The sequence below is a fragment of the Lepisma saccharinum genome, chromosome 16 (assembly GCF_977018435.1).
Source record: "Lepisma saccharinum chromosome 16, izLepSacc3.1, whole genome shotgun sequence".
In the NCBI taxonomy this organism is placed as follows: Eukaryota; Metazoa; Arthropoda; class Insecta; order Zygentoma; family Lepismatidae; genus Lepisma; species Lepisma saccharinum.
In genome coordinates, this window is record NC_139244.1 from 21,022,417 (window position 1) to 21,036,299 (window position 13,883).

At 37.1% G+C, this 13,883-nt stretch overlaps 1 protein-coding gene across 1 annotated transcript in view; it reads left to right on the forward strand.

The window, feature by feature from the left end:
• The first annotated feature begins 214 nt into the window (after positions 1-214).
• The window catches only part of PNPase (polyribonucleotide nucleotidyltransferase 1), a 48,302-nt gene continuing 34,633 nt past the window's right edge, over positions 215-13,883 (forward strand). The window contains exons 1-2 of the mRNA XM_083137847.1: positions 215-371; positions 10,526-11,434. Of these exons, the coding sequence (XP_082993973.1) occupies positions 217-371; positions 10,526-11,434 (1,064 nt within the window). The 5' untranslated portion in view covers positions 215-216. The remainder of the gene's footprint in view (positions 372-10,525; positions 11,435-13,883) is intronic.

The following is a 13,883-nucleotide window of genomic DNA, read 5'->3' on the forward strand; positions in this document are numbered from 1 at the left end:
TACACATCCGCCCAATAACTCGGAAATAACAACGCTTTCCTTCAAACTGTCGTGAGTGTATCATTGCTTCATTATCAAGTGAATGATAATATTTAAGACTATCCTCGTTGAAAAATGAACAAATAATTTTTTTCTCGAGTTGGACAACGAATTTAGTAGTTTTGTCTTTCATATGTGCCTTTCTTGGTGTGATTTGGCAACAGTGAGTGAAATGCAATGATGGCGGCCACTGTACGATTGTCCATCAATAGTCGTCGTTCAAATAAGCTAACACTGCTTACAAATTTATATTATAAACAGAGAAATTATTGCAGTGTAGGACTTAATAGTCCGAAAAATACAGTTGAATTCGAAGTCCCTTTAAGTAATGGGTAAGTAATAGTTGTATGTTCAAAGTATTGGGAGTACTGTACCAGTTGGAGGACACGCTGTTGTGCAAGGGCAATTTTTAATTTTCTAGCTGGATTCTCCCCTTCAACGACAAGTTTCACATAATCACCCATCCAAATCGACATATAACATGGGATGTAAACTCATGTGACAATTGGCGCTAGGTTCTTTTCTTGCGTTTCTAACCGCCATTAATTTTCACATTTTCGCAGTTCACGGGTGTAAAATAAAGTACGTCAGCAATATAACTGTTCAAGTTTTTCTAGAATTGCTGCTGTTAACTCCGCTACAATAGCTACGTAAGTTGTCTTTCACCGGTAGTGGTACTAATGGTAAAATTATCGTACGAGGGAAACGGATTCCTTCAAATTTTCTTCAAATTTACAGCAGAAAGTACTTACGGAAATCATTTTCTTTAGCGTTGTGGAAGTTCCTGAATGTAGATTTGATCCACTTTAATGTGAATGCGTGTTGTTTTCTGCGAAAATCTCTGTCCGACATGCTGTTTCTGCTCCCGCCATTTGCTTTCTGCATGAGAGTGCAATGTTCCGTGTGTTAAGATGATGCAACCCCGTAGCCAGTGTTTCAGCCTCGCTGTGTTTTCACTAGAACCACGTGTCGTGTATTTTTGGTAACAGTAGTATAAGCCGGAGACACATTAAACTCGTTTGTTTTCAAATAAAAATCATTGCTACTTACCTCATATGCATAGCGGAAGATTTTTCAAGCTGGAAATCACTTTTTTCCCATGAAAAAAGCGTTATTTTTAACATTATAATCATTTATTGGTCGTTGCTAATTCGGCGGGCAAATATAGACTCGCGTTGTCTATCGTCAGCTGATATGCAGTAACGTCAGCTGATGTGCAGTGTTTCAAAACTTATGAACCGATAAATACCAAACAAACTATTCACAAAAGGTTTTTAAGCGAAAATTGAGGCTAGACTCTACTTTACGTCCTTATCTGCAGGGTGATTGCTTCTTTGCGTTCGCGGTGCGGCACCCGGCATCTCTTCGGGTAAGTACCTTTTTCTTTTTACACTTTCTGTTCACGATAGCCCCACTATCCATTCACGGGGTCGAGGTATGCCTACGAGGTTAGGTTAGGCCTGTTAGGTTAGGTTCCATTAGCACTCATTTTACCCCTAAATATGTGCTTCATCATCTAAAAAAGTCCTCGGTACGTTCAATTGCGCATATCCGGACAACATCGGTTTTTCTCGATTTACTCCTTCAGGAAATTTTTGCTCGCTTTGAGATTTACGTTGTTGAATTCCTTATAAAATAAGCTTTCCAATGATATATGACACGTATTCCTTATGAAAAGGACGTAAACTAGAGTCTTACCTTACATTGGAAAAAAAACCGCTCACACGTCATCTTGTCAAACTTCCGCGTGGTTGCTACACTGTGAGGGGGTTACATAACCGAACGCACGGAACATTTGATTCACGTAGTCGACGGTAATGGCGGCACGAGCTATCGTACAACGGAGATGCATGATTGACGAAAAATACTTTATTTACAGGCAAAATACGTTGCACGATTCTAAAAAACAATTTCCCTGGCTTTAGAAAGTCCTCAAGAACGCAATTCCGTAAGTACTTTCTCGTCTTTTCTCCTGTAAATTTTAAGAAATCCGTCTCCGGCTTATACTACTGTTACCGTATTTTTAATTTCTTTTTAACTATGCTTGCCTAACCTAACCTAACCTTACGGAAAATGGTTTTTGGGGCTAACGTCAATGGGTTGCGACGTATTAGCATAATTTCAAATCCAGGCACGAAAGTAGATATTTTCTGGTGAACGAGGTTGCAACACTGCATAAATTGACAAACCACTCTCAGAACGTCCCCTAAACCAGTACGCTATCACGGCCATAATGTGTTACAGATTCAAAACAACAAGTAAAAGTAAGTACTCGTAAATAGAAGAAATAGACATTATCTTAGTTAGAAATGCATTATTTCGCCTTAAGAAATGTTCCGCATTCGAAAATAACACCTTAGCAATGTAAAGAAGTCCGAAATATATGATTCGTAGGTGTTTCCCTCATACGATAATAGTACCGTACTAATAATTAAATGAATGAAAGTAGCAGACATAACGGAACTTCCAATTTGAATTTGCAGTGATAATTCTGTAGCTGCATTTATGTGTATCAATACGGTACTAGATACAGCATCTTGAATTTGGCAAAACTTCGGTATGGTCATAACGGATTTCTTCATTTTTACACAAGAAACTAATTACAGAAATAGTTTCTGTAGCATTTAGAAGTTGGTGGAGGTATTTTCTTGGTACTACTTTACTATACCGGAGACACCTATCAATGATTTATTTCGCAATTTTTTACATTGCTAACGTACTATTCTACATTGCGGAACACTTCTTTAGGTGAAATAATGAATTTCTAACGAAAATAATGCCTATTTCTTACATTAACGAGTACTTACTGTTTGCCTATTTCCTACATTAACGAGTACTTACTGTTTGCCTATTTCTTACATTAACGAGTACTTACTGTTGTTCCTTATTTCCAACAAACCATCCAAGGGTAGCTCCAAAAACCATTGACGTTAGCCCAAAAATTCACGATAGCCCCACGAACCATCATGGGAACGAGGTATGCCTACTAGGTTAGGTTAGGCCTGTTAGGTTAGGTTCCATTAGCACTCCTTTCGTTCAATTTATCATATACGGACAATACGAGAGTGTATTGTTCTCTCGTGCAGAAAGCAAATGGCGGCAGCAGCAATAGCACGTCGGAAATAGATTTTCGTAGAAAACCACATGCATTCGCATTAAAATGGATCAAAACTACATTCCCGAACATACACAACGGTACAGAAAATGATTTCCATAAGTACTTTCTCCTGTAAATTTGAAGAAATCCGTCTCCGGTATAGTAAAGTGTTACCATTTTCTTTCATCGTCCAATCTATTTCACCGGGAAATCATGTATTTTTGAACAGAAATATATCTCCGATGCACATTTCGTTTCCTTGCACTACGTGAACAAAATGTTGCGAATGTTTGATGACGTAACTACCTGCCACTGTTTCCAACTACGCCATTTTTATCAAGATGATGACAATTTGAACTATGTTTGCCTAACTTAACCTTGTCGTGCATGGTTTGTGAGGCTATCCGTGCATGGTTCGGCGTGCATGGTTCGTGGGGATTTTTCAGTTTCTGGGGCTATCCGTGAATGGTTCGTGGGGATTTTTCAGTTGACAAGGTTGGAAACACTGCATCCCAATGAAGATGTACCACGCTAGTCCAGCTGTCTCTCCATATTGTGTCTTATGCAAACGAAAGAAGGAAGAGAAATAATGGTACCAGTTAGATAAGCCGAAGACACATTTAACTCGTTTATTTTTAAATAAAATTTATTTCTACTTACCTCATATGCATAGCGGAACATTTTTCAACTTTGGATCACTTTTTTTCCCATGAAAAAAGCGTTATTTTTAACATCATAATTATTTATTGGTCGTTGCTAATTCGGCGGCAGATCTTGACTCACGTTGTGTATCGTCAGCTGATGTGCAGTGTTTCCAAACTTATGAACCGATAAATACCGCACAAACTATTCACAAAAGGTTTTTAAGTGGAAATTGATCCACAAACCATTCACGGAAGGTTCGGTTAGGTTAAGTTAGGTTAGGCAAACATAGAAAATTGAATTGAAAAAAAAAAAACCCACTCACACGTCATCTTGTAAAACTACCGCGTGGTTGTTACACTAACACTTATTAACCGAAAAATGATTGTTATTAATCCACAAACCATTCACGGAAGGTTAGGTTCAGTTAAGTTAGGCAAACATAGAAAATTGGAAAAAAAAATTCCCGCTCACACGTCATCTTGTAAAACTACCGCGTGGTTGCTGCACTGACAGGAGGTTACGTAATCGAATGCACAGAACATTTGATTCACATAGTCGATGGTAATGGTGGCACGAGCTATCGTGCAACGGAGATGCATGAATGACGAAAAATACCTTACTTGCAGGCCAAATAAGTTGCACGATTCGAAAAACAATTTCTGCGGCTTCAGAAAGTCCACAAGAACTCAATTCCTAAATACTTTCTCGTCTTTTCTCCTGTAAATTTCAAGAACTGTGTCTCCGGCTTATCTAATCGTTACCGAAATAATTACTCATAATGTGAAAAAGTCAAATTATTTTCGTGAAGAAAGCAAAATACCACCTTGAAGAATCTTTCGCAATGCAGAATAGGTAAGTACAAATGTTAAAAGTGACGAAATGAACGAGTGAGAAGTGTTGGGACAGTGTCGAAGTTTTACCTTGATTTTTAGTCACATACCCGATTGTAAACCATTGACGGCACCAGCCTGAAATAAGTGGGGGGCTAAAGATTTTTGTTTCAAATTCTCTGGGGGCTATCTGAAATTGGGGTAACTTGGGCCTAACTTAGGGGAGAGGGGGACAGAATGGAAAACTTATCCAACCTATAAATATAGTATCCAGGCCTATTTTACTAAATATCTGTCACATTTGAGAAATCATAAAAGTCACTCTTTATTGCTTTGTTCCTTATGTCTCTGAGGTTAACACAACATCCTTGTCATTTTAGCATCTGAAATTTTGGTGGGTAAGTAAACCTTGTTTGGACCCATCAAGATACGCCTTTGCTAACTAATTCCGGCTAAAAGGAATTTACTTATTACTTTACTACAGTATAATTTTATCAATTAAATATTCTACAGTCAGACCTGATGATAAATCACCAGTGGTCGGAAGTAGCACGCTACTGTAGCTAGCTACAAAATTTGTAGCGGTAGCTGTAGCGGCGCTACATTTTGAAAATTGTAGCTGTAGCGAAGCTACAAAATTCCTGTAGTTGTATCGAAAATTTCGCTACAGCTACATTTCTTCTCTGCATTATGAGGAAACTTTTGAAAGTGACCACAGAGTTAAAAAAAAAATCGACAATAATTCTTACTTTTGGAGGAGGTTCATAAAGACAGTGGAAATACGTATAATGTAGATTATAAATATCTTGATATCACAGATTATAGGTATCTGCGTAATATATTTCATTAGTATAGAATAAATCTAATATCCAGAATACTAAACTGAACTGGCATATATGAATATATTCTGGCTAAGGGCTACGTTTTTTTAGCTGCATCGCTACTTTGGGGAGAAACATGCCTCGTTTGCGGCAACCCTAAAAAAAAGGCCTCATTTGCGCCACCCCAGGAACAAATCCTGTTGATATCCATGGTGTAAGAGGCAGGTAAATGTCATTAATCTCTGTGTAAAAAACAACTTGCAGCGCAAAAACGAGCGATCCATCTCTACTACAATGACAAAGCAATAGTACCAGCAATCAATGGTTCAGCATTAATCATTGTTAGCATATAGGATCTCACCAGCAAGAAATTATTGTTACAAGAATGATAGAAATACACTTTCTGGAATTACAATTATTTTCGATATAATATTTTTCAGAAATTTTAAAATTGCGATATGTTTGCAACACTCGAGTTTGCACACCACTTTCCTCAATATATTTTATGGTATTGTAAAAAGTATGTACGAGATATTGACTTTTCTGCAGAAACGATAATTTTCTTTAGTTAATATACAGTTTCCAAATGTATGCAATTCTTCTACTTTTATGTCGCTTTTCTGTACCGTTTGCTAATCATGGCAATGAGGATGAATGGCTTTTTTTGTTATTATCTTATCTAGAGTCGCTTTCTGCCACTTTTGGCTAATTGTGAGAATGAGGAAGAATGGTGAATGATGAGCAGTGTGGGGGAATGGAGGAGAAGGAGAATCCATCCTCCCAACTAGGTGTCTTTCCTAGTTTTTGTTTTGAGTCCACTTTATGCACAGACACAAGCTAATCCAGACTGGATCTGAACCACTGGTGCCTCCGCCAGGTATCTAACCTGGGGCCCTTTGATTACAAGGTGACAAAATTTCCACTGTGCCTTCAGAGAAGCATTCCCAACAGAAAACTTACATAAAGCATATCTCCACCTGTCGCTCAATTAACTATACCAAAGAAGCACCCCCCCCCCCCAGCTATCTGCAAAGTTAGAGCAAACATCTAACGAATTACGCTCGTATAACGATCTATGATCGTATTTTCCAGTAAGTACAGTTATCATACCAGGGGCTTCTTTTGATTATCCATGTGCTTGTTTCAAGTTTTTTTTTCTTATGCAGTCACGCAAAAGTAGCAAAGTAGCGGGTAGTGCACATGAGTAGCGTAGCGAGCTACTTTTTAGTAAATGTAGCTGTAGAGAAGCTACATTTTTGGACAAGTAGCGGTAGCTGTAGCAAAGCTACTTTTAAAATGTAGCGTTCTGATCACTGTAAATCACTATGTATGCCTATAATGTTACACTCTTCCATCATGTACAAAAGTACATTTAGGCACAAATCTTCTATGTCAAATAAATTAAAATGTTTATAGTGTTTTCTTTTCCTAAGCCATTATTTAGTGGAACAATATCACAGACTTTTGAATCATATTAACAGTACCAGACAACATAAAAACCACACTCACTCTCAACTCTATTGATAAACGTGTAAATACTACGTGTAATACTATTGCTACGTAAAGAACGTGAATTTTTTTTTTTTTTTTTTTTTTTTGCTGAAATGAGAAACTGATCCACAGCAAGAAACTAAAACTAGATACGTCTGTTTTTATGTTCTGCTGAAAAATTATCTTCAACCTCATTTAAATCCAAACATTTTTCAGGCTTTTTCTCAAGGATCAGAACAGAGAGCACTCAACCTCACGTTACCAATTCAATTATGAAGGTAACACTTGTTCTTTAATAATTGCCCAAGCATGGTTGGGTTTACATGAAGGTGCATTGTATGCACAGAAGCTAATCGGAACGAGACCTCCAGCTTATGGTGGAAACCAAGAGACATAATGAATATGCTTCCACCGGGAATCGAACCCGAGGACCTCTGGATTACAAGGCAGAAGTCTTACCACTAGACTAGTGAGGTGGCCCAATTTTAATCTCTAATCCCAGGTATTAGGTAGTTTGTGTGCTCCTTGATTCCTTAACGTCGTATTTCTCCCTCTTGCAACAATAAGGATAGGTATAACGATGTAACGAATGAGAAAACATTGCTAACAGTCACTCACCATTCTCAGTACTTGAATGCCCCCGTGGCAGAGTTTTTAGCACATCATGCTACGATGCCAGGGGTCCTAGACTCGAATCCCGGCCTTCGCAACTTAACCAAAAGGGGCACAAAAAGCATAGTAAAATAAAGCAAATCTATAAATAAATGAATAAGGGAACGACTTAAGACGACCGGACCTCTCTCCGATTTTCTTCATATTTGGCATACTCACTAATTAAGTCCTCCTAATCACGAATCTGAAGTTAAAAGTTGTCGGAAACGTATAGAAATTGCAAAATAAGTGAAAATAATGTGTTTAGTTTATTTTTTTACATTTCTTTTAATAGCTGATAAATATGTCCGAAATTGACATGTTTGCGTTCATGTATATTTCGCCTGCTTTCTAGCAAGTGCTAGTGTAATTCAACCTTGATTTGCATCAATAATTCACATAAATAACGTTGGTTTTGATGAGGTGGCACTGAGTGCCGTGCTTGGGACTTTTGTGCTGCAATGAGGATGTGGATGTCGAAGGGTTAACCTAACTACAAAAGCATATATTGAACAAAATCTTAAGTAATCGCTAAAACTCCGCAGTATGTGTTAACAGAAGTAAATCAAAATCTATCCATGTAAAGCTTGCATTTGTAGCATGATGAAATCATAATAAAACAAAAGGAACTTGGGGGCCTTCAGCCCACCCTGGCCCCCCTGTAGCACTGTCTCTCTTGTAAACAGTGATGCCAAGATAATAGTTGAAGAGTTTGCAAATTAGAAACACTGTTCACTAAATATAGGCTTGCCAGCTTCAGTTCTCCTAGCAGGAAGACTAATTATCGTAGAATTTTGTCAATCATTGTCACACAAAATTTGAACCTTCTTTAAGGAAATGAGCACTGTTTGGATTTGGAAAAGAGTTATTTGTGTTTTAAAAAAAAACAACTTAAGAATTACCTTACGCAAGCATGCACGCTTCCCGTGGACAATGTATTTTCCGTTGACAACCGCCTGTAAGTGTCATAGACTAGTGGGAATTAATGTAGAAATAAGTCTGAACCTTAGTAGAATGCATTTAGGGACGTAATTTTAATGCTAAGAGAACCAAACCTGGCCTGCCTAACCTAACCACAAAAGTATATATTGAACATTATTTTAAGTAATCGATAAAACTCCTCAGTATGTGTTAACAGAAGTGAATCTAAATCGAACCATGTTAAAATTGCATTCGTAACATGATGAAATTGCAATAAAAAGAAGAAACTTGAGCCACTGTGCCCCTCCTGGTAAATTAATGTCAACCTAAAAGTACATATTTCACATCCTAGATAATTTTATTTCAGTAACAGTCACTTATGCTTATTGTTAAGAGTGTGTTGCTGGAGGGTGATAACTTTAAATTGAGTTGAAAAAAAATCTTTTCTTGCTTCTCCCTGAAAAATATCCTGCGGGCTCCCTTCAGTGTTATCTGTTTGTGCTCTTGCTACTGTGAATACGAAATTGAACCAACTTGATGAAAACAACCTTGCAACCATGATTTGTAATTAAACAAGACCATTATTCTTTTGAAGCCATAATACCATAACAAAGTTCTTTGAAATGAAATACCTACTATAGAAAAGATGGCAATAAAAAAAATAATAGTAAATCTCGTCATTCTGGGAGATAACAAAGTTTGCTGGGAGAGTGAGTTCGATTCTGGGAGGCTCCCGTCCAATCTGGTACGGTTGGCAAGTCTAACTGCAGAGTGACTTAATTTATTTCAATGCATGGATAAGAATGTAAGTGATTACATTACTAGTGAATGATTATGATTTTATAAGCAAAAATAAAACTAGTAATTTATTTGAACAGCATGCAAGGCTTTATTTTCCTAGTTTTGAGACTTTATAAGATCCACCTAGGGGTTGGAAATTAAGCCTGAATTTTCAAATCCAGTTCTAAAAAAATTTTAAAAGTATTCACATTCACTAAATTTCAGTTACTTTTTTTTTTTAGAAATAAATACTACATTGTATAGTTTTTCATGTGTGTGTATCACATGTGTCAGAATAATAAACATGGCAGTACAAATTTTTGCACTGTTGCAAAAAATGGTAGAATAATATTGCACAATATGGTAGGAGTCTGCCATATATTAGAATGTATTGTATGTACTGGTAGTCTTCTTTAGGAAGGTCACCCTGGCCCAAGAATTAATTACTTTTCATCCAATCTTGTATTAATTAATAAATGAAATGTTTTAAAGTCACATCAATTTGAGCTCGAAGGTATGCAGAGGGTCATTGCTATGTAAGTCTATTAAACTATTGATAATATCTAGACAATGTTGAATGCAAACCACATGTAGATTCTATGAATGTTATGGAAGAAAATGTTGGTTGGAAGTGAATAAATTTGAATTCCATATTTTTATTCTTTTCTATTCCTTTAACTACTTGTTTTTCCATTTTGCTCTATTAAAATGTTGCTAAACTTAAATAACTTTGACAGTGATTAGTGTATATATTAATTTTCTTCTTAAATCGACATGAGAGTGAAGCATAGAAACTACATCTTGCAATTCCAGTTTATTAAAAAAAATATATATATATATATATATATATATATATATATATATATATATATATATATAAGTAAATAAAGAGTGCAAGGAAATGATGGAGAAATTGAATCAAATTAGATTTTTTAAAAATTCATTTATCAACTGAAAGTTATTCTTGTTATATGAGAAAGAAATTTTGGATAGTGTTTACCAAAAATTCAACCATGGAGAGATTCGAACAAAAATTGTCGTTTTGCAAGTTTTTAATACCATTTCTAAATTGTGGCAATAAGTTATTGTTATGATTAATCAAAAAAGTTCTCGAGAATAAAATTGGTTGTCACTGGTGTCCATAACATACCTCTACATTATGTGATGCAAAGGCTAAATTCTCTGTGTATGATACATGTATTGAGTAATTAAATTGCATAATTGTTGTTATAATTTTTTCTTCTTTCTAGACGCAACTTGAAGTTATCATCTGGGAAATATGCAAGGTTTGCAGATGGGTGTGCACTGGCTGAAATAGGCAATACCTCAGTCATGGTAACAGCAGTAAGCAGAACGAAACCTTCACCATCCTCCTTCGTCCCCTTGGTTGTCGATTACAGACAAAAGGCGGCAGCAGCTGGGAGGATCCCCACAAACTTCCTGCGAAGAGAACTTGGTCCAACAGAACGAGAAATCCTCACCAGCAGACTGATAGACAGGTCATTGCGACCACTGTTTCCCGAAGGCTATTGCTATGAAACGCAAGTGATGTGTAATTTGTTAGCTGTGGACGGCGTTAACGATCCGGACGTGGTCAGCATCAATGCGGCTTCAGCTGCCCTTAGCTTGTCGGATATCCCGTGGCATGGCCCAGTCGGTGCAGTTAGGGTCGGTCTTATTGACGGTGAAGTCGTCATAAATCCGACACGGCGTGAAATGACACGGAGCGATCTTAATCTGGTCGTAACAGCTGCGGCCCAGAGTTTAGTGGTTATGCTGGAAGCATCTGGAGAAATGGTTCTCCAGCAGGACTTCTTAAAAGCTATCAAATCTGGAGTGAAAGAATGCCAGCAAATAGTTCAGTCAATTCAACAACTGCATAAACAGCAAGGAAAGGAGAAACGTCAAATTGAACTGCTTCCTCTGCCTCCCGAGGATGTGTTAAATGCAGTGAGATCTTTAAGTGAGATGAGATTGAGGGAAATATTTAGGGATTTTAGTCATGATAAGCTATCAAGAGACACAGCTGTGAGTGCAGTTAGAAGTGACGTTGTAGAGAAACTCGTAGAAAGCATTCCAGATGCTAATCTTGTGACTGATAGTTTCAATAGGATATGTAAAGAAGTGTTTAGGACAATGATATTAGAAGACAGAAAGAGGTGAGTATAAATACGTGAAACTAATCTTAAATTATCATAGAGAAAGTGATAAAACATTTCAATTTATATGAGATTTTGCACTTTTGACTAAAATGAAATGGTGTAGCCTATCAGAATACCAGACATCCATCAAAGAAGTAAAGTATTTTTAGCGCAGGTTAATATATACCTGTTTTCATTTTTTCCCCATCGTTGCAAGTTTTTGTAGATTAGGCACACACAGGAGATGTACTACGTAGAAATTTTCAGCGAGAAATGCAGGCTCGACCAGGACTCGAACCCAGGTGTCTGGCTGTTCGTACCCATCATCAAACAAGAAAACACTCTTTTTCTTTCGGATGCTGTTTGTAGCATTTCCAGGAAGGTTAATGATGCTGTAGGTAGGCTAATACATGTAAATAAGACACTCGATTACATCGAACTGATGTATTCGTTGCATAATATACATTACTTGCAGCCAACGTGCAATACCTCTTTCATCGCGTCGTTTCACTTCCTCGCAGACTCTTCACACTCTCACTTCCAGTAGGCACTAGTGTCCAGAGAATAACGTGGTGGCCATCTTGGCTCCAAAAGTACAAGGTACGGAACACTGACATTTTTTTTATCAGGCAAGGCCAGGCCAGCTCGGTAGCTCAGTGATTAGAGCAATTGCACGGTATGCCAGGAACCCATGTCCGAGTCTGGTTGAGCCTGCATTTTTTGCTGATTTCTACGTATTACAAGTTTTTGTTTGGATCTTTGATCAATTAGAAAATAATCTCCCTGAAGGTTTGTAGTTTTTATGCTCTGCTGATGCTTAGATTAATTAAATATTTATTACTCCCTGTTAAACATTACATTTAAAAACTGATTTTCAGTTTTACTGTGCAATTTTATATTACGTTCTGTAATATTCTGTAGACATACATTCTGTACCCCCTTGATAAAGTGAAATATTTTGTGTGTTTTATGAAGATTTTTTTGTTCATGAACATTTCAGTTGTTTTTAGCTCGTGGAAATGTGTTATTGCGAAGTAAAGTACATCTTTTACCTTCACATGTTACCTTACCATGAAGCAGAACAGCCCAAAAGCTTCGCGCAAGTAAATATAGCACCCAATGTGACATTCCACAACAGCAGCTATAATTGTACATCGTTAGTTGGGTTTGGAACTGATAGTTATTATCGACATGTTCTTTTGCTATTTGAGTGTGCATGCAAATGGTTTTTACTAATAAATAGTTGCAAAAATAGTCTGAAATGGCAGGTTTTTACTTACGCGGACCATACTTTGGAATCAAATATATTCGTTAGTTGGGTGTTCTGCATGCTGGAATCAATTTCATATTACATAAAATATTGAATTTCGTCGATTTAAAAAAATCGACCTAGTTATTGAAGGGATAATTAGTGGAAGGGCAAGACAGCTTCAAGTCTGCTTGAAGATCTTGCACGTTTAGTGTTCGACGCGCAGAAGTTGACGTCGCATCTTATAGAGTGAAAGCGTCCAGCCATTCAGACAGCTTGCAGCCGGATGAAGTCAAGGAAAAGTTGACTCGTTTCGTCTGCACAGGATCTTGCAGGATGGCGGCGTCCGTGGAGATATATGCGGTTTTGGATAATGTTACTGTGGAGATGGCTATAGTTACACTTGGCGATTGTCTGACAACATTCTTTATACTCAAGATAAATACTTTGGAAATGTTGAAATATTGTTTTGAAGTGATAGAAGTTCATTGTTTTATATGAAGACCACGTTTACTGAATATCTCGTCTGCTTCAGAGAATGAAGAGTGTGACTGATACTATATTTGAACAATACAATCTACTTTAATGAATGCCAAGTATATATCCATAATGAGACCTAATGTGGTAACATTTTTTTCTATTCAGAACAAATATTTTGATTGAACTCGGAATATTATGAAGCAGAATATGGAAATGAACTCAAAATCGATTTTAATTACTTAAATGCAATTAATCGTATGACCAAAGATGATATACAATATTTACCCCCTTTTCGAGAATAGTACCTACTTTTTTCATTCTTTCTGATTATAGTTTTCATAGCTAGCTACAGCACAATTAATCATGATTGCAGTCAACAAGTACAAAAGTACAATAAAAATAAATCGAACGCTACAAATTCAACAGCCTGCTTGTCCGATTTTCGCGACGTGTTAGCATCTGAATGTGCCTCGCACAAACCCGACCCTCCCACATGACGTAATGCATCCATAGACAACTGTGCATACGTACTGCACATAGCAACGAAAGGTTGTTGAAAGATCAAGAAAGTTCTGTTGTTGATCAGAAGTCTTTCTTCTTGCTCACACTCCACACACGTTCCTCTCATTGTTCGTTCCGATACCTTTTTCCCAATTTCACCACTCCAAATGTCAGCTAATGGGTGGGTAGACAGTCTACGAGAAAGCTTGTCAGCTTTTGCTAGACGTTTCATTTTTC